Here is an 18,750-nt window from a genome sequence, read left to right on the forward strand (position 1 = left end):
CAGCATTTGGTTGTAATCTTGTTGTTTTTATGGGAGAAGGAGCTCCAGTCCGTCTCTCCTGCCATCTTAATCCCGTCTCCCATTTCCATATTTTAAATATGTGCAACTTTGGCCTGTCAATTACACCTCAATAAAATGGTTAAAAAAAGAAAAAAATATCTATTGTTCAAGTCACCCAGTTGGTGGTATTTCGTTAAGGCGGCTCAAGCAGACTAACACTGTAGAAGGAAAAACTTGTTTTCCTTATATTTTGAACATGTTACAAAGCTGGACTTCTCCTGTGGCTTCAGTATAACTGCTTGGCATGTCTCCAAATATTACAACTTTAAGAACACAAATTTTGGGGAGTTCCCATCATGGCTCAGTGGTTAACGAACCCGACTTGTAACCATAAGGTTGCCGGTTAGATCCCTGGTTTCGGTCAGTGGGTTAAGGATCTGGCGTGGCTGTGGCTGTGGCTGTGGCTGTGGTGTAGGCCGGCAGCTACAGCTCCGATTAGACGCCTAGGCTGGGAACCTCCAAATGCCACCGGTGCAGCCCTAAAAAGACAAAAGACAAAAAAAAGAAAAAAAACCCACACATTTTTGGAGGATGATACAGTCAATCAACCAACCAATTAATAACACTGAAACCACCTGTACTCTTTTTTAAACAAGCAACAATTACCATGAAGGTACACAATGATTATATCTCAGTACAGCTGGGAGAAAAAGGAACAGTGAAGATAGAGTAAGCATTTGACATTTAGCTGGTGATGTGAACAAACAAAACTTTGGTCACATGACAATCTTTAGTCTCTAACACGAGACTGATGTAATTATTATTCTTACCATTTTGCAGATGAGGAAACTTAGGTTTCGAAAAGTTATTTGTCCCAAATAACACAGCGGAAAAGTGGTCGTGTGCACACTTGAGTCGTGATCCATCTCTCTCCAGTGCCATTCAGGGGGCACCACTCATTCTGCATCTCGTCACTCCCCCAGAGCTGCTGGAGACAGGGAGGCGGCAGCATCAGAGGCTGTAAAGGCCATGGCATTGCTCCTGGAGGGCTTCGTATTTTTCCTACCTACACTTCTTTCTATCCCAGTTTCTTTAGGGTACCCTAATTATTGCATGTTTTTTTGCCTCAAGGCCTGGCAAATATATATATTTATATATTTACTATATGTACTTATATATTTACTATATATAATATATATTTATATAATATTTTATATATTTATATGTATTTATATAATATTATATCTACATTTATATAATATATATTTATAAATATCATATATATTAAATATAATATATTTAATATATTTATATTTATTCATATATAGAATATTATATATATTTATATATATATTTATAGAATATATATTTATATATGTACTATATGTATTTATATATTTACTATATATATATTTACTATATATATTTATATAAATATTATATAAATATTATAAAATATATAAATATCACATAATAATAATATTACATTATATTATTTATAATAAATAATATTACATTATATTTATAATAATATTACATTATATTATTTATAATAATATTACATTATATTATTTATAATAAATAATATTACACTATATTATTTATAATAAATAATATTACACTATATTATTTATAATAAATAATATTACACTATATTATTTATAATAAATAATATTACACTATATTATTTATAATAAATAATATTACACTATATTATTTATAATAAATAATATTACACTATATTATTTATAATAAATAATATTACACTATATTATTTATAATAAATAATATTACACTATATTATTTATAATAAATAATATTAATATTATATAAATATAAATATAAATTATATAAATATATATTAAATAAATATATAAAAATATAAATATATATTTATATTTATAGAATATATAGCTATATAATATATATTCATATAATATATATTTACATATGTACTATATGTATTTATATATGTACTATATGTATTTATATATTTACTATATATAATATATATTTATATAATATTATATAAATATTTATTAATGTAATGTATATAGATATAATATTTTATATATTTCTGTGTATATATATTTCTATAATATATATTGATACATATATAGTATATATAAATATATATTTATATAATATTATATATATTTACTATATATAATATATTTATATAATATATATATTTATATAATTATATATTTACTATGTGTATTTATATATTTACTATATATATTTATATATTTATATATTCACTATAAATATTTATATATTTACTATATAGTTGTATATATTTATATACATATTCATATAATATATATAATATTTAAATATATTTATATATTTATATTTATTTATTATATAACATTATATATTTATATATTTTATATATTTGTATATATTTATATATATTTACTATATGTATTTATATATTTACTATATATTTATATATTTATATATTTACTGTAATAAATATATATTGCTAAATATATATTTATATACTATACTGAATATATTCTTATATATTTATATATTCATTACAGTAAAGATATATTTATATATCTATAATAATATATAATATATTATGTAAATATATGTAATATATATTATATTACATAAATATGTATATTTTTTTAAACCAAGGGTAAAGGCCACTCTTATCAACCAATCCAGTGGAAAATGGTGACAAGGTGGCCATGCTGAAAGATGTCTTGCCTATACCTAGTAGCTTTTCATCAATAGGGAAGTCATTTTGGAAGGCCAGTGCAGCGGAGGAAGGATGGATACAGTAGCATTTCTGAGAGTGGATGGTCCTTAGTTGACAAGGGACATCTAGGTTTAAAGGCCATGGGTGGATTATCGGGGTTTTAAATATCTTACCTGTAATTTTACCACTTGCTGAGACATTTCAACTTGGTCCTTTATATTCTTCTGTGAATCTAAAGCAGTGTGAATTCTTTGCTTTCTTGACTAAGGGTATATAATAGGAGGAAAATTATTAAAAGAAACACCCCCCTCCGCTAGGTGGAAAAGAACTTTCCATTATGCGAATTAGGAGGGTGTTTGTCTCCTCTGTACAAACTTATTTGAAAAGAGTTTGGAGGGAGAGGATGTGGGAAATCTAGAAGGATACATTATTGTTTACTCTTTAGGGGATGGAGTGGAGAGCAATTACCAAAGCCACCAGGGCAGTTAGAGACCCTGAGGGAATTCTGGTAACATTTTTTTTTTTTTTTTTGGCTTTAGTAGAAAGTGCCTGGAAAAAAGTGGGGCCAACATGCCTTGTCCCAGAAATCTCAGATCACGTCGCTTGTGGGTATCTCACACTCGGGTACCAAACCACAGGGTCTCAGAGTGCAGTATGTGGCAGGGAGTCTAAATCACTTTCTCTATGTCCTGGTGCAGCCCAGGAACTGCATTATGTAGGGGGAGCGTCCCTGGCATGGCACACAGGGTTGGAAGACATGTGGCAGGAAAAAGAAAGGCTAATCTGACTTCTGGCATCGTAAGTCCTCAGTTGTGGTCTATAGCTACGCAAGAAATGGTAACTGGGCACCTGGCTAAGCGGGCTCCTCACAGCCTGAGGCTGATGGATTCAGTGGCATTGGCTGGGGTCCTGTTAAATACAGTTTCCTGCTCACAGGGTAACATCCCCTTCCGGGGTTCAAGGCGCCGTGCTGAGCATATGTGTCCATGTCAGTAGGCAAGACTGCTGAGCATAAGCCAGAGTCACAGCTGTGGGCTGAGTTCCATGCTCATGTCTCCCTATCAGCACGTTTTCAGAAGAGAATTGAAAGCAAAGGAAAGGCAGTCATTTCTTGATTAGTTAATTCAATGGCTGTGAATAATCACTTAAGATAATTCATGTTCAGACTTCCTTCCTCACTAGTTGATCATTCTCATGAGTAACGGAGGTAATGACCGCCTTTGACTTAAATTTTTTTCTAAATATGGCTTACCGGGGTTTATTGTGCTTCCCAGATATTGCGTTTTTTTTGTTTTTTTTTTTTTTCTTTTAAACAAATTAAAGGTTCGGGGTGACCCTGCCTCGGGCAAGTCTAATGTTGCCATTTTTCCAACAGAATTTGCTTATTTTGTGTCTATGTCTCACAGTTCGGGAATTCTTGCAATATTTCAGAGTTTCCGTTATTTTATATTTGTTATGGTGATCTATGATCGGTGATTTTTTTTTTTTTTTTTTTTTTTTTTGTCTTTTTGCCTTTTCTAGGGCCGCTCCTTCTTGGCATATGGAGGTTCCCAGGCTAGGGGACTCATCAGAGCTGTAGCCACCGGCCTACACCAGAGCCACAGCAACGCAGGATCCGAGTGGTGTCTACAACCTACACCACAGCTCACGGCAACACTGGATCCTTAACCCACTGAGCGAGGCGAGGGATGGAACCCACAACCTCATGGTTCCTAGTTGGATTCATTAACCACTGAGCCATGACGAGAACGCCTACGATCAGTGATCTTTAATGTTATACAAGGCTCACCAAAGGCTCAGGTGATGGTTAGCAGTTTTTAACAAAATATTTGAAAATTAAGGTTTGTATGTTTGTTTTTTTTTTTAAATTACAGTTGATTTACGTTTCTCTAATTTCTGCTGTACAGCAAAGCGACTCCCACCCAGTTCCCTGTGCTGTACAGTAGGGCCCCATTGCCCATCCATTCCAAATGTTACAGTTCGCATGCACCAACCCCAAGATTTGCACGTTGTTTTTTAGACATAATGCTATTGCACTCTTAATAGACCACAGTGTAGTGTAAACATAAACTTTGCGTGACTTGCCTTATTGTGATATTTGCTTTATTGCAGTGGTCTGGAACCGAACCGGCAGTGTTTCTGAGTTATGCCCTGCAACATTAGGCTGAGTCTAAGGATATCAAGTCAACAAAACAGTCAGGTAATGAATTTATCACCTGAATTTGATCTCTATAGATAAGTAGTTTCAGTATACCCACTGTATTATTTGGTTATTCTGTTACTTTTTTGCGGGGGGTTACTTATTTGTTTATATATTTATTGACCTTTTAATACATTTAAAAATGATTTATGATGTGTTAGTTTCAGGTCTACAACAAAGTGATTTAGTTATATACATTTATAGATACATATTATATAATATACATAATATGTAATAGGTATATTCTTTCTCAGATTCTTCCATTATAGGATATTATAAGGTATTGAATATGGTTCACTGTGCTATATAGTAGGTCTTTGTTGTTTTTTTTTTTTTAGTAGGTTGTATCTGTTAATCCCATACTCCTAATTTATCCATCCTCCTCCTTTCCCCTTTGGTAGGTCTGTGAGTCTGTTTTGCAAGTAATTTCATTTATATTGTTTTTTTTAATTTATTTCACATATCATTGATGTCATATGATAAACGATACCATATAATTGTCTGTGGTATGATATGATATTACTATGTCACTTGGTATGATAATCTTGAAGTCCATCCATGTTGCTGCCAATGGTATTATTTAATGCTCTTTTATGGCTGAGAAATTTGGAATTCTGCAATTTAAATGTGATATGACTGTGTTCAATTTTTTTTTTGTATTTTTCCTGATTGTTGTTCTCTGAACCTCCCGCATTAATTTTTGAAAATTCTCAGCCATTTACCTCAAATATTTTCTACTCTCTTTCTTTCTTCTCTTCGGGTATTCCAGTTGCACAAATGTTAGATCTTTTGAAATTGTCCCACAATTCTTTGAATTTTTTTTGTCATTTTTTTTTTTTTTTTTTTTCTATATCGGTTTGGGAAATTTTCATTGACATGTCTTCAAGTTCACTAATTCTTTTCTCAGCTGCGTTCAGTTTCTGATGAACCTATTAAAGGCATTGTTTCCATTTCGGGGTTTGTTTTGGAAAGAAAAAAAAAAGGCTAACATCTCAGGAAAAATCTACAATAATGAAGGACAGGATTTCTAGCATCTCCATTGACTCCGTCTTAAGGTTTCTGTCTTTCTGCTTCTATTGCCCACTTCTTTTTGTATATTGTTATTTTAAAAATTAGAATTCTTAGCGTGTTTATCATAGTTATCATATACACATATGTATATATATTTATTTCCAATCTCTTTTTAAAAAAAGATTTTTATATTATTAAATTGAAGCATAGTGGACTTACAACATTATATTAGTTTCAGATGTACAGCATGGTGGTTTGATATTTTTATGGGTTATTTAAAATTCTTCAGTAATTTCAAAATCTGTATTATGTCTTAGTCTGATCCTTGATACTTGTTTGTTTCTTCAGATTGTGATTTTTTTTTGTTTGTTTGTTTCCTTTTTAACATGTCTTATAACTTTTGTTAAAAGCCAAATATTGTGCGTTAGGTATTAGAACTTAAGTAACGAGGCCTTTAGTGTGCCTTTTTATGTTACTGTGGCTAGGAGTTTGGCTGTGTTTAACATTTGCTGTATTTGTAGGTGGTAGAGGCTTTGAATTCTTTATATGTCCCAATTTTTGTCTCTTCTGTCATTTTTGAGCTTCCCTAAGAACTCCTCCTTAAATAAATTCTGAATGTTATAGCTCTTTAACCTGTAATCCAGTATTATGCTGGAGCCCTGCAAATGTGCTGGTAAGGTATGGGGGAGGGAAAGTTTTCTGTAATGTCATAATTAAATCTTAAAACGTTTTTGTGAGGCTATGCCCCTCGTCACTTCACAAGTGTTTCTTAGTGCTACTTCCATTCTCCTTTGGTAAAAGGCAAAAAGGCTGGAAGGGGTGGAGTTAAGTAAATGCCTTCTGCCTCTTCTGCTTTGGTGGCATAAGACTTTGTTCTGGGCATATTTCAAAATGTTCCCTCTCCTCCAGTCAAAGCCAGGGCCCACCACGGTGAGTCTTCACCATGAGACTCTGGTAGAACTCCTGGAGGTGAAACTCACAAAGGTGTGGATGGCTGTCTAGATTTTGGCCTCAAGGACTTTCTTACCCTCATGCAAGTCTACACTAAGCCTCCAGAAATTCTTCAGAATTACCCATGGGTTCCTACCAATTTCTGACTCCAGTGCCTTTTGCTCTAAGGGTGCATGCACATCTTAGCTGTGATTCATTGTATTCACCTGTGTCTCTTGGTTTGGGGAAGTGGTTTGATTTTTAGGTGATAGTTTGTCCTGCAGCCTCAATTCTTTAATGGGTCCAATAAATGTTTTTGGTTTCCAGTTGTTTTTTTTCTTGTTGTAAGAAAGGGAGTGGTGATTTCTAAGCTTTTTGCACATTGGAGCTGAAACTAGACATTGCCATGTTACTTTTTTAGAAGTTCTAATTATTTTAAATTCTGAGTTGTGTAATACTCAACATCTCTAGGAACAGAATGCAGTTATACCTACTTACCATATTTTAGAGTACTCTTGTTCAGAAACATGAACTACCTTGCTTAAGCATAGTATGATCAATCAGGTGCTGTTTTGGAGACTAGATCCCTAGTTCAGGGTCATTTCATTTATAACAATATGATGTAACTTAAATTGAATTAAATACAGATCATTTAAAACACAGATATCTATATTGTATGATCAGATATCTAAATATAAAACATAGATACCTGAAATATAAACTATAGATACCTATATTGGATACTGATATTAGGTCAGAGGAGTCAAGACCAGGCTTAGGATCTCAGGTAGGAATACAGTAATCCTGTTATTGCTTCCTTTTCCCATGTCTATTCTAAGTTTTCCTCTACTTGCTTGGCCATAGTGTTGGCCCTTCAGAAGGGACCACATGAACCAAAAGGGAGGAGTAAAATGTAAAGAATAAAGGGAGGGAAGGTCTGGAAGAAGAGTTTTTTCCTACACACAAAGAGAGAGAAAGCATCTTGGAAAAACAGCTCTGTCCACTTCTGAATCCGTTTTGATGATGTCTTTGGATGCCCTTGCCAAAAAAGTTGCTATCTGAATGGTCATGTCCTCCACTGGGATATGGATCTGTCTTGGTCCCTACCATCAACAGAATATAGCTGTCTCTGGTGTCAGACTGTCTGAATTGAATCCTGGGTCCCCCATCTACCTGCTGTGTGACTTTGGACAAGTTACTTGAACTCTCTGTGGCTCAAATCTCTCATTGATAAAATACCCCTCAGAATGTTCTTGAATGGTTTAGATGAACATATCTATATCTATAACTATAACTATTAATTATAAGAGTGCCTGGTATATATAAGCACTCAGTAAATGTTTACTGTAATTGTATCCCTTTTTTCTCCATTTTGTATACCTCGGCTCTATCTGTATGAGATGAGTTCTCTCCAGAGCTCATTTCAGCTTTTCTGACTGTAGATATATAATCATAGATTGAGGGAGAGGAATGAGTTTTTTTGGCCAGCTTTATATCTCACTTAAACTTCTGGCATATAAATTTAAATCCAACCTCAGACTTCTAAGGCTTGTGTTAATTTACTGAGTCCAGCAAATAACTCCTTGTGCCCAGTGCTTACAGGGTGTGGAACAAGATGTACCTTTCTGGTTTGGCTTTGGCTCCCCTGATAAAGTCCTTCCACTTTCTATCCGCTCAGCCTTCTCTTACATGAAATTATATTCTTTGGCCATTGCATTTTGTGTAATTGTAGCATTTAGTGTTGAACCTGTGCCCAGAGACTTGTCAGCGGTGGGGATATTTAAGAAATCTAATAAACGAAGGGAAATAAATGTACAGAGTGCAAAGTAAATGGGCCAGTACTATTCAGAGAAAAACCCCAAAGTGACTGCCTGCTCCCTGAAACAGGAGTAATTTTAGAACAAGTCAGTAATGTCAACAAAGTTAATGAAAACATTTTGCTTAGTGAATACTCTGGGCGTGTCCTCTCTCTACCTTACTCCTGGGTCTTTGCTTCCTAAGAGGCGTCTCATGACCCTCTTCTAGTGAATCAAGTGCCTTGACCAGAAGCCAAGGTAGGTCAGCCTTTGCTCCACTCAGCTCTCAGGCGACCAAGGCTTATGTGGAGGCTGTGGGCTGACTTAATGTTTTTTACTAGCTCCTTTGAGAAAGGTAACGTGCATATTGAACTTACGAAAATGGAGGCGCTCTCAAACGGCTTCTAAAGCTGTCTTTCCTTTGGTTGACTTTGACCCGCGATGTGGCTTGGTGGGCTTGGCTTCTGCCTTGTTCCCCCTGTGATGTAATTAAGTGGCTTCCAGAGAAGCTGGTCACATGGGTCCCCTTTCACCTCGTCGGTCACAGCAGGGTCAGAAAGCACACATATCCATGTCCTTCATTCGTTTTACTAATGGAGCTTTTAAAAAAGACTCTCTTCTTCAGTAAGTGGCGCTGGGAAAACTGGACGGTTACACATAAAAGAATGAAATTGGAACAATCTTTAACACCATATACAAAAATAAACTCAAAATGAATTAAAGACTTAAAATGGTCTAAGTGTAAGACCTGAAACCATAAAACTCCTGGAGGAAAACATAGGCAGAACACTCTTTGACATAAATCATAGCAACATTTTTTGGGGGGGATCTGTCTCCTAAAGCAAAGGAAATAAAAGCAAAAATAAACAAATTGGGACCTAATTAAACTTAAAAGCTTTGCATAGCATGGGAGACCATCAACAAAACAAAAAGACAACCTACTGGGAGAAAATATTTACAAATGATATAACTGATAAGGGGTTCATAGCCAAAATATATAAGCCACTCATACAAGTCAATATCAAAACAAACAAACAAACAAACATCCCAATTTAAAAATGGAGAGAAGACCCGAATAGACATTTTTCCAAAGCAGACATGCAGATGGCCAACAGGCACATGAAAAGATGCTCGACAGCACCAGTCATCAGGGGAATGCAGATCAAAACTATAATGAGATATCACTTCACACCTGTTAGAATGGCTGTCATCAAGAAGAACACAAATAACAAATGTTGGCCAAGATGTGGAGAAACAGGAACCCTGGGACACTGTTGGTGAGAATGTAAATTGGCGCAGCCACTGTGCAAAAACAGTGTGGAGGTTTCTCAAAAAACTAAAATTAGAACAACCACATGACACTGCAATTCCGCTCCTGGATATATATCTGAAAAACACAGAAATTCTGATTTGAAAAGGTAATGCACTCCAATGTTCATAGCAGCATTATTTACAAATGCCAAGATATGGAAGCATCTTAAGTATCCATCAGCAGATGAATGAATAAAGAAGATGTTTTATGTATATATATCATAAATCGAATACTAATCGGCCAAAAAAAGGATGGAATTTTGCCATCTGCAACCACACATATGAACTTGGAGGGTATTATGCCAAGTGAAATAAGTCAGAGAAAGACAAGTGCTTTATGATATCAGCTATGTGTGGAACCTAAAAAATATAGCAGACTAGTGAATATAACAAAAAAGAAGCAGGCTCACAAACACAGGGAACAGACTTGTGGTCACCGCCTGGGAGAGTGACTGGGGGAGGGGCAATATAGAGGGTAGGGGATTAGGAGATACAAACTCTTAGGGACAAAATAAGCTACAAGGATATATTGTACAACAGAAGAAATATATTCGGTATTTTATAATAACTACATATAAATGTAACCTTTGAAATTGTGAATCACTACATTCTTACTTATGTAATATTGTACATTGAGTATACTTCAATTAAAAAATGCTATCTACCTATCTATCTAGATAATAAATAGGAAGAATTCCTTATGGGTTTATTTTGTTGGTGTGACATCTCTTCAGGAATAATCGTGCCTTATATTTTTAGAGTAGTTTGAATTTAGTGAAGAGTAATCATACATGTAGTGATGGAAAGAGCCGAGAATGGATAGTTATATACCTGGTTCAAATCCCATCCTTGCTGCTTGCTCGTTCTGTAATATGAGGCAAAGCTTTTTACCCTTTCTGAGCCTCAGATTTCCGTGTGTTAAGCAGAGACTGTCATTACATGTATGTAGTGTGGAACCTTGAATCACATGGGCTTGATCGTCACGGGTCCACTTACATGTGGATTTTAAAAAATAAATAAGTACCACGATACAAAACAATCCACAGCTGGTAGACTCTGAGATTGAGAACCCTGGACACAGAGAGTCAACTCTAAGGCCCTAACTCCCACTTTGTTCGAGTGTCGACGGAGTAGCACCCTCCCAGAAATGTGTGAGGAAGGTATTAGAAGGCCTTCAAACAAGGCGTTCCCTTTGTGGTTCAGTGGGTTGAGAACATGACTAGTGTCCACGAGGATGTGGGTTCAGTCCCTGGCCTTGCTCAGGAGGTTAAGGATCCGGCGATGCTGACACAGCTTGGATCTGGCGTTGCTATGACTGTGGGCTGTGGTGCAGGCCGGCAGTTGCAGCTCCAATTCAGACTCTAGCCCGGGAACTTCCATGTGCCATGAGTGCGGTCCTAAAAAGAAAAGAAGAAAAAGAAGGAGAAGAAAACATGCAAATAAAATGTCTTCAAAAACCCTTTTGGGAGCGATACAGCAATGTATACGTATTGGTTGTGATTAATCTTTTAAACCGTGTCATTCAGTGGGAAACAGTTTTGAAAGGAGAAAACTGAGCATAGCTGCCTCTACCTATGCCCCACCCACACGGCTTTGTTTCAGGTGGGACGTTACCTGCAATGGTTCTCCTGCGCTGGGTCAGCTTCCCTGCGGTCTCGCTCTGTGTAAAGTTGTCCTTTGACCTTTGGGGCAACCCAGATAGGACAGGAAGACCCTCAGAAGGGAGGCATTCCGGGCACAATCACATAGCCCATGAGGAGTAGGTGGGGCCCTAAGCGTTTTCTACTGAAATGCGTCACCATCGTGTCATGAGATTGCAGAAGCAGGATCCCAAGAAATGACTTTACTTGATTTTTTTATGGAAAGTCATGGTGATGATTGGGGGAAAACAACCTTTTCCTTCTTGACCTTTAGCTTTATAAAGCATTATTTTGAAAAGACAGGGGCAGAAGTACAAATCTTTAGGGGAATAGACAAACGCTCCACAGCCAATAAAAATGAGATCTGGGAGGCAAGGCGGGAAGATGAGTTTATATTTCTTAAAAGCTCTGAAGCCATAGAAGTAAATTTGAAAACAATTTTCTTTATAGTGAGAAGAACAATATAGAATAGAACTTCTGCTTGGGGAGGATGGCTTAAAGTTAACCTAGTCAGAGAAGGCAGAAATATTTCCATGTCTGTTTCTCTTTTATTTATTTATTTACTGTTTGAGAACAGTCTTCAAATGATAATATTTGGCATTCACTTGTTTAAGATTAAATTGACACTCAAGTTTGGGGAGGAGCTACTAAGAAATCATTTAGCATTCTTTCTTGTAAATAAATTGTTTGCTAGATTACTGCTTTATTTATTTGTTTGTTTATTTATCTGTATATTTATTTATTGGTCACGCTCATGTCATGTGGAAGTTCCTGGGCCAGGGATCAAACCCGAACCACAGCAGTGACAATGCCGGGTCCTTAACCGCTAAGCCACCAGGGAGCTCCTAACAATGCATTCTTGTTTCAAGCTTACACACCACTCAACTTTGTGTACTGGAAAAACTAGCAGATATGGTAACAGAATCATTTCAGTAATTATCAGCTTGGAGAAGTACCATAGGTTCTGACACCGAGATCTGTAGTGTAGAAACGATGGACAAATGCATTGGAATTTTCTAGATTAAAAAGTTCTAAAAATGGATTATTAGGATACAGTTACCTAATATTTAGACAAAGGAATTAGTCATCACTAGGAATCAGGAAAAGTTTACTAAGGCAGTTTATTACAATTAACTTTATTTTGATTTTGTGGTTGCATTATCAGGTGTAAATTAGGGATTTTATTCTGGGATGTGCAGTAAATATTGTTATACACAACAATGGAGGTTAATTTGCACCTTTGTATTGATTTGTAGTTTTGTTTATAGATTTGTGTATTACATAAAAAATGTCAACCGATTGGTGTTCTGAGTTGATGGATTTGGAGCTCATCAAATGTGTTCTTAGGCTTATCGTTCAGGGCAGGGTTGCTGTTTTTGCTGTCATTTGGTTTTGGAACAGTGAGGTTCGTGTGGTGTTGGTGTCAGGCCTGTGTTCAAACACTGGCTCCAGTGCTTTCTGTGTAAATTATGAAGCTCTTAGTTTCTTCATCTACAAAATAAGAAGAAAACCCCGGCTATTCTGTAGTGTTCTTTTGATGATTAGATGAAATAAAGGGCATCAAAGAACTTTATAAATTGGAGAGCCTTACACATTTTCTCAAAGCAGTGTCTCCATTTCCAACCATTATGAGAAAACCTGAATCCAATACACATTTCTGCTTGCTTGTTCGTGTTGTAGTAAAAATACAAAATAGTCTCTCTCTTCAGAGAGAATTTACTACTTTGCTAAATAAAAACCCAACCCATTTTTAGATTAGGGAGAAAATTACTTGGAATGGTTGTTTTCAGGAAAGCCTGCCAAAACAAGGGGTCAGCAAACTGTAGCCCCTGGGGTGACGGCTGTCTTCTAAATAAAGCTGTATTGGAGCAAAGTCATGCCCAGCCAGTCGTGTATTTATTGTCTGTGGCGGCTTCTGGGCTACAGTGGCAGCAGGACGCGCTTGTGAACAAGAACATATGGCTCCCAAAGCCAAGAATATTTACTCTCTGGCCCCTCGTTGAAAATGTTTGCCAACTCCTGGCCTACACTCAAAAGTGTGTATGTGGAGTTTCCCGCTTTGGCTCAGCAGGTTAAGAACCCAGTGCTGTCTCTGTGAGGATGTGGGTTTGATCCCTGGCCTCACTGAGTAGGGTGAGCATCCGTGTGACCGCAAGCCATGGTGTAGGTGCTTGCTGAAAGCTGCAGCGTAGGTCCCAGATGCTGCTCGGATCCAGGGTTGCCCGTGGCTGTGGCGTAGCCCGGCAGCTGCAGTAGTCATCTCTCCACGCCACACACACACACACACACACACTAGGATGTGTTTAAGCTAAGATGTGGAAATTCTGAAGTTTACAAATTTCAGTAATCAGAACAGGTGTTCAACTATTACACGCAGCATGCATGCATTTTATCTGCTAAAGTTACAAGGAAGTTGTTCATTTTTGTAAACGTGCTGTCAGCATCACGCAAAAATCATGACTTGGGCGCATGGATTTTAAAATGTCATTGCTGTTGGAATTCAAGGAGTTGCTCTGAAGCATCCCGGGGGACAAAGACTCTGACAGGAAACTGAGTCCGTTTGGGGACTGCTTGGCTGAGATTTTCCGGTTGAACGTGGATGAAAGTACTACACGAGTGCTGGGGCGAATCCAGTCATTTGTGAGCATTTAAGAAGTTCTCTCTGCAGCTTCCAGAATCTATAAGCATGATGCAGTTGAAAAAATACATTTCTTGCAAGAATAGTTGCTTTGTGCTAAAAGCTTGGCACCCAGGACTTTGTGTGGCAGTTCAGCTTAGTTGTATTTCAAACAGGCAGCTGCCTTGACTAAAATAGGAACCAACGCCATCCTTTGCCCCCAGTTTATGTTCAACCCAGACCTTCTTTAAGAAGTTTCCAAACAATTCATTGCATTTCCAAGAGCATTACCAGGCAAGCAGGCTACTCCGAGGTCTAGTTCATTGGTCAAGGCTGAATGAAGACATGAAGAAATGTATTTCCCAAGGTTTCTGAACTGGCTGAGAGCTTAGCCATAAGGGAGGTCTTAATGGTGGGTTCTGCTTATACGTTAGAGATGGTGAATTGCTAAATTATTATAATAAAAACTCCTAATTTTGGATTTATTATGTATTTGGGGGAGTAGATAAATATTTGATTGATATTTAAGTGTATGACTTTGTGCTGATGAAAGTCATGTATAGGGCTGTCCATCTACACTGCTTGTGGGTGTGTGTCAACATGATGCATTGAATTGTAGGAAGAGAAGAAAAGGAAGCTTGAAGGAGTCCAGAGAAAGGGACATTCAATAGTCTGGAGCAATACATGTGAGCTTCCGTGGAGCCTGGATAAAGTATATATACTCTAGAATTTGGAACATTTGTTTTTTCATCTTTTCTAGGGCCACTCCTGAGGCATATGGAGGTTCCCGGGCTAGGGGTCTAATCGGAGCTGTAGCCACCAGCCTGCACCACAGCCACAGCCATGCTGGATCCTTAACCCACTGGGCGAGGCAAGGGATCGAACCCACAACCTCATGGCTCCTAGTCAGATCCATTAACCGCTGAGCCATGATGGGAGCTCTGAATTTGGAACATTTGTAATGATCGATGTCAGCCTTTCCAATTTTAACCCCATTTTTGTAGGTGAAAGAACTGAGGATGATGAAGTGATTTTTGCTCTAGTGATGCATCTGGTCTCAAGAAGAGCACAGATTAGACCTTGACCCTCAAATTGAGTGCTGTTTCCTCAGCACAGCCTTCCTGAGCTAATTGAGAGGGAGTGCGCCTGGGGAGGAACTTGGGTGAGGGGGTAGGCACTGAGGGAACTAGTTTATATTTAGTGACTACAGCCAGTTCTGAGGAAGCCCGAGACCGAGCCCCGAGGAAATGACAGTTTGAAGTGGTCCAGAGAGGAAAACTATTGCCGTGTCAGAAGCAGTGTGGACATTTTATGCCAGTGACTGATTGGAACTAGGAGATTTTTAAGAAGTCACCTCAATTAGCAAATTCGTCACAGGCTAAAGGCAAAAGTGAGTAATAAACATGTCTGGCCTCCTACAGGATTGTGGCCAGTGGAGCTCTTGATGGCGACGCAGTGAACGAACGACACGGGCTGACAGGATTAGGGTGTTAAGGGACATGGATTTCTAGAAGTTGGGTTTTTTGGTTGGTTGGTTGGTTGGTTGGTTTTTTGGCTGTGCCTGCAGTATGCAGAAGTTCCCCAGGCCAAGGATCGAACTCATACCACAGCAGTATCCAGAGCCACAGCAGTGACAACACCAGATCCCTAACTAACTGAGCCACCAGGGAACTCTGGGATTGATTCTTTAAATAGGAGAAAAGAGATAACAGTGATGACATTTGTGATCTGTGAGTGGGGTTTGAAGAATAACCATCATTTAGTTGAAATTTATCAATCTTATGTATAAGCGAACATGCAATTTCCCATGCATTTGTAAGCAAGGGTAAGTCTGTGTCTCACCTATGTAAGATCATCCAAGACGATGCCCTCTCCCCAAAATTAATCCTGAAGAAAAGACAACGAGTCCACAGAAGAAAAACATGAGTTGCCAGAAGGAATAAAATCAACCAAGGAATTTTAAGAAGCCCCTGAGGGAACGAAGACCACTTGTACTGGCTCAGGTCAGTTGCAGCCAGAGGATAAAGGTGTCCTGAGGTGGTTCGTGAAGCTTCAAGTTAGTGAAATTCTGCTCTTGTTTTTCTCTTTCTCTGTCACTGCGGAGATGACCCTGGGTGGTAGTAGGGCAGCAGAGAAGCATTGCTGGGGGATAGTTTAGGAGAGCAAGTGCGTCTCCATCCTTCAGACCCCAGGGGCTCACGGATCAAAGCCTAGGGAGATTATCTTCTTCCTAATGCATCTTCCCCTTGAGGTTTAAGGTAGCGTCCTGACGGCAGCAGCTGCCTGATAACTGCTACAGTTGGCTACAAACCAGAGTCATTCACAACAGTATGATAGAGTTTTCTAAACGAGGCCCATCTAACTTGGGCAGAGCAGCTGGTATCCTCAGGGAAAGATGAGCTCTTAGCCCCAAATCACTAGACTTTTGAGGCTACCTGTATCCTGTGAAAGAGAAATATTTAATAAAGTGAATTAAGAATTTAAATAGGATAAAAATACTTAAACTTACAAGGGAATAAATATATTAGCTATGACAAAATAATAATAAAAAAATGGAAATACAAAGTATGAGTTTGAATGAAGAAAGATACATGGGATAAATAGGAAGTTAGATCCAACTGAAAAAATAAATTAATGAACTGGAAGAGTAAATAGAGAACTTTCTCTAGAAGGCAGCAGGAATGTATAAAGAAATAGCAAATAAAGATAAAATTTAAAAAAGGTAATAGGTATGGCAGGTAGAAGTTCAAGTGCCAATATCTAGCAATAAGACACTCCGAAGAACATAGAAGATATATGGGGAAAAAATTATCTGAAAAAATAGTAGAGATAAATTACTCCTACTTAAAAAAGGGGAAGACCTCAGTTTGAAAGGGTTAATGGACTTTTAAACACCAAAGAAAGGGAAAACCCACATCTACACAAATTACGATTATATATAAGAATATTAAGTAAGAAGAAAATAATCTACAAACTTCCAGAGAGAAAGTAAAGACCACCTAAAAATAAAAAAGAATCAGGTTAATATCAGACTTTTCAGTGATAACACTGGATGCAAGAAGACAATGAATTAATTGTTTTTTAAATCTTGAAGGAAAGTAACATTGGATGGAGAGTTTTACATCTAGCAAAATTGCCACTCAAATGTGAAGGGCAATAACCCCCCCCCCCCAGCCTAGAAGATCTCAAATATTTGTCTTATAAAAGTACACATTGAAAATATTCTTTTGGAAAAGTACTCATTTCAGAAGAGAAGTACATTCAGAAGGTTGTGTAAGAGACATATTGAAAATAGGAATGATCTAATAACTTGGGATCCTAGACAATATTAATGTGACAAGCAATATAGATAGTAGGACACTACAGGGTTCTGTGAGCCTGTCAGACCACTTTGCTGTTTAGGGAGAAGATAAAGATCTTGATAGGCTGGTTTTATTACTTTGCTAGGGCTGCCGTAACAGAACGCCGGAAGAGTAAATTGAGTTTAAAGACTGGGTGGCTTAAGCAACAGAAATTCATTTTCCAGCAATTCTGGAAGCTATAAGTCTCAGACCAAGGTGTCAGCAGGTTTGGTTTCTTCTAAGGCCTCTCCCCTGTCTTGTTATATGGCCAACTTCTCCCTGTGTCCTCACTTGTTATTCCTTCTGTGTGCAAATACGTCTGTGCCCTAATCTCCTCTTCCTAAAAGGACAGCAGTCAGATTGGATTAGATACCACACTAATGACTTTATTTACCTCAACTACCTCTTTAAAGACCCTGTCTCCAAACACAGTCATAGTCCAAAGGACTCGGGTTTAGGGAATTGACATAGGAATTTGGGGAATGCACAGTTCATCCTATAATACTGATATTCTCCTTTCCCACATCCACAAACATGTTAGTCAGTGATTGTTCTGATTGGTTAGTGTCAGGGCCATTACCCATTGCTGTATATTTTCAATATCACTTCTAGATATTGCAGGTTTAAGCTATAAATAAGGGCAAGTAATTATGTACATGTGTTAGGAATGGTCACATAAGAGCGAAAATATAATCCATAACTTTTAAACTGGAAGGAAAAATAGATGGCTCTCTTCAAAAGCAAGAAGGAGAAATAGAAGCCAAAAATGCAGTAAATGGAAAATGTAGAATGAAAGAATAAATCTGTTAGAGAATGCAATAATTACACTAAACGTAAATGGGTAAAATACGTTTATTGAAAGAGGCTTCTTGATTGGGTTTTTAAAAGACACAGCACTGTGTTGACTGCAAAAGATACATGAAAATAAAAGACACAGAAAGGTGAAAAATAAAATTAAAGGTACATCTGGAAGATATGAATTGAAAGTAATCTGGAGTATACGTCTTAATAACTAATACAAAATAAAACAAAGGACGAAGGAGGATGATGTTAAGTGCAGTAAATGGGGCAACAGGACAGAAACATGTACTTATTTTGACCCATTACACACCCAGTAACACAGCTGTAAATAATATTAACCAACAACAAGCAGAATTTCAGGAAGAAATAGATAAATCATCAGGTGTGGCT

General features: G+C 37.2%; 1 protein-coding gene across 1 annotated transcript in view; it reads left to right on the forward strand.

Moving 5' to 3' along the window:
• LOC110255634 (uncharacterized) overlaps positions 1-18,750 on the forward strand; it is a 601,290-nt gene that overhangs the window by 195,406 nt on the left and 387,134 nt on the right. Inside the window, exon 3 of the mRNA XM_084979194.1 lies at positions 4,826-4,913. Within this exon, the coding sequence (XP_084835320.1) occupies positions 4,826-4,876 (51 nt within the window). The 3' untranslated portion in view covers positions 4,877-4,913. The remainder of the gene's footprint in view (positions 1-4,825; positions 4,914-18,750) is intronic.

Source organism: Sus scrofa, chromosome 10 (genome assembly GCF_054392235.1).
Source record: "Sus scrofa isolate SSC_HxYL_T2T_F1_AM1 chromosome 10, Sscrofa_HxYL_maternal_Yorkshire_Landrace_v2.0, whole genome shotgun sequence".
Lineage (NCBI taxonomy): Eukaryota > Metazoa > Chordata > Mammalia > Artiodactyla > Suidae > Sus > Sus scrofa.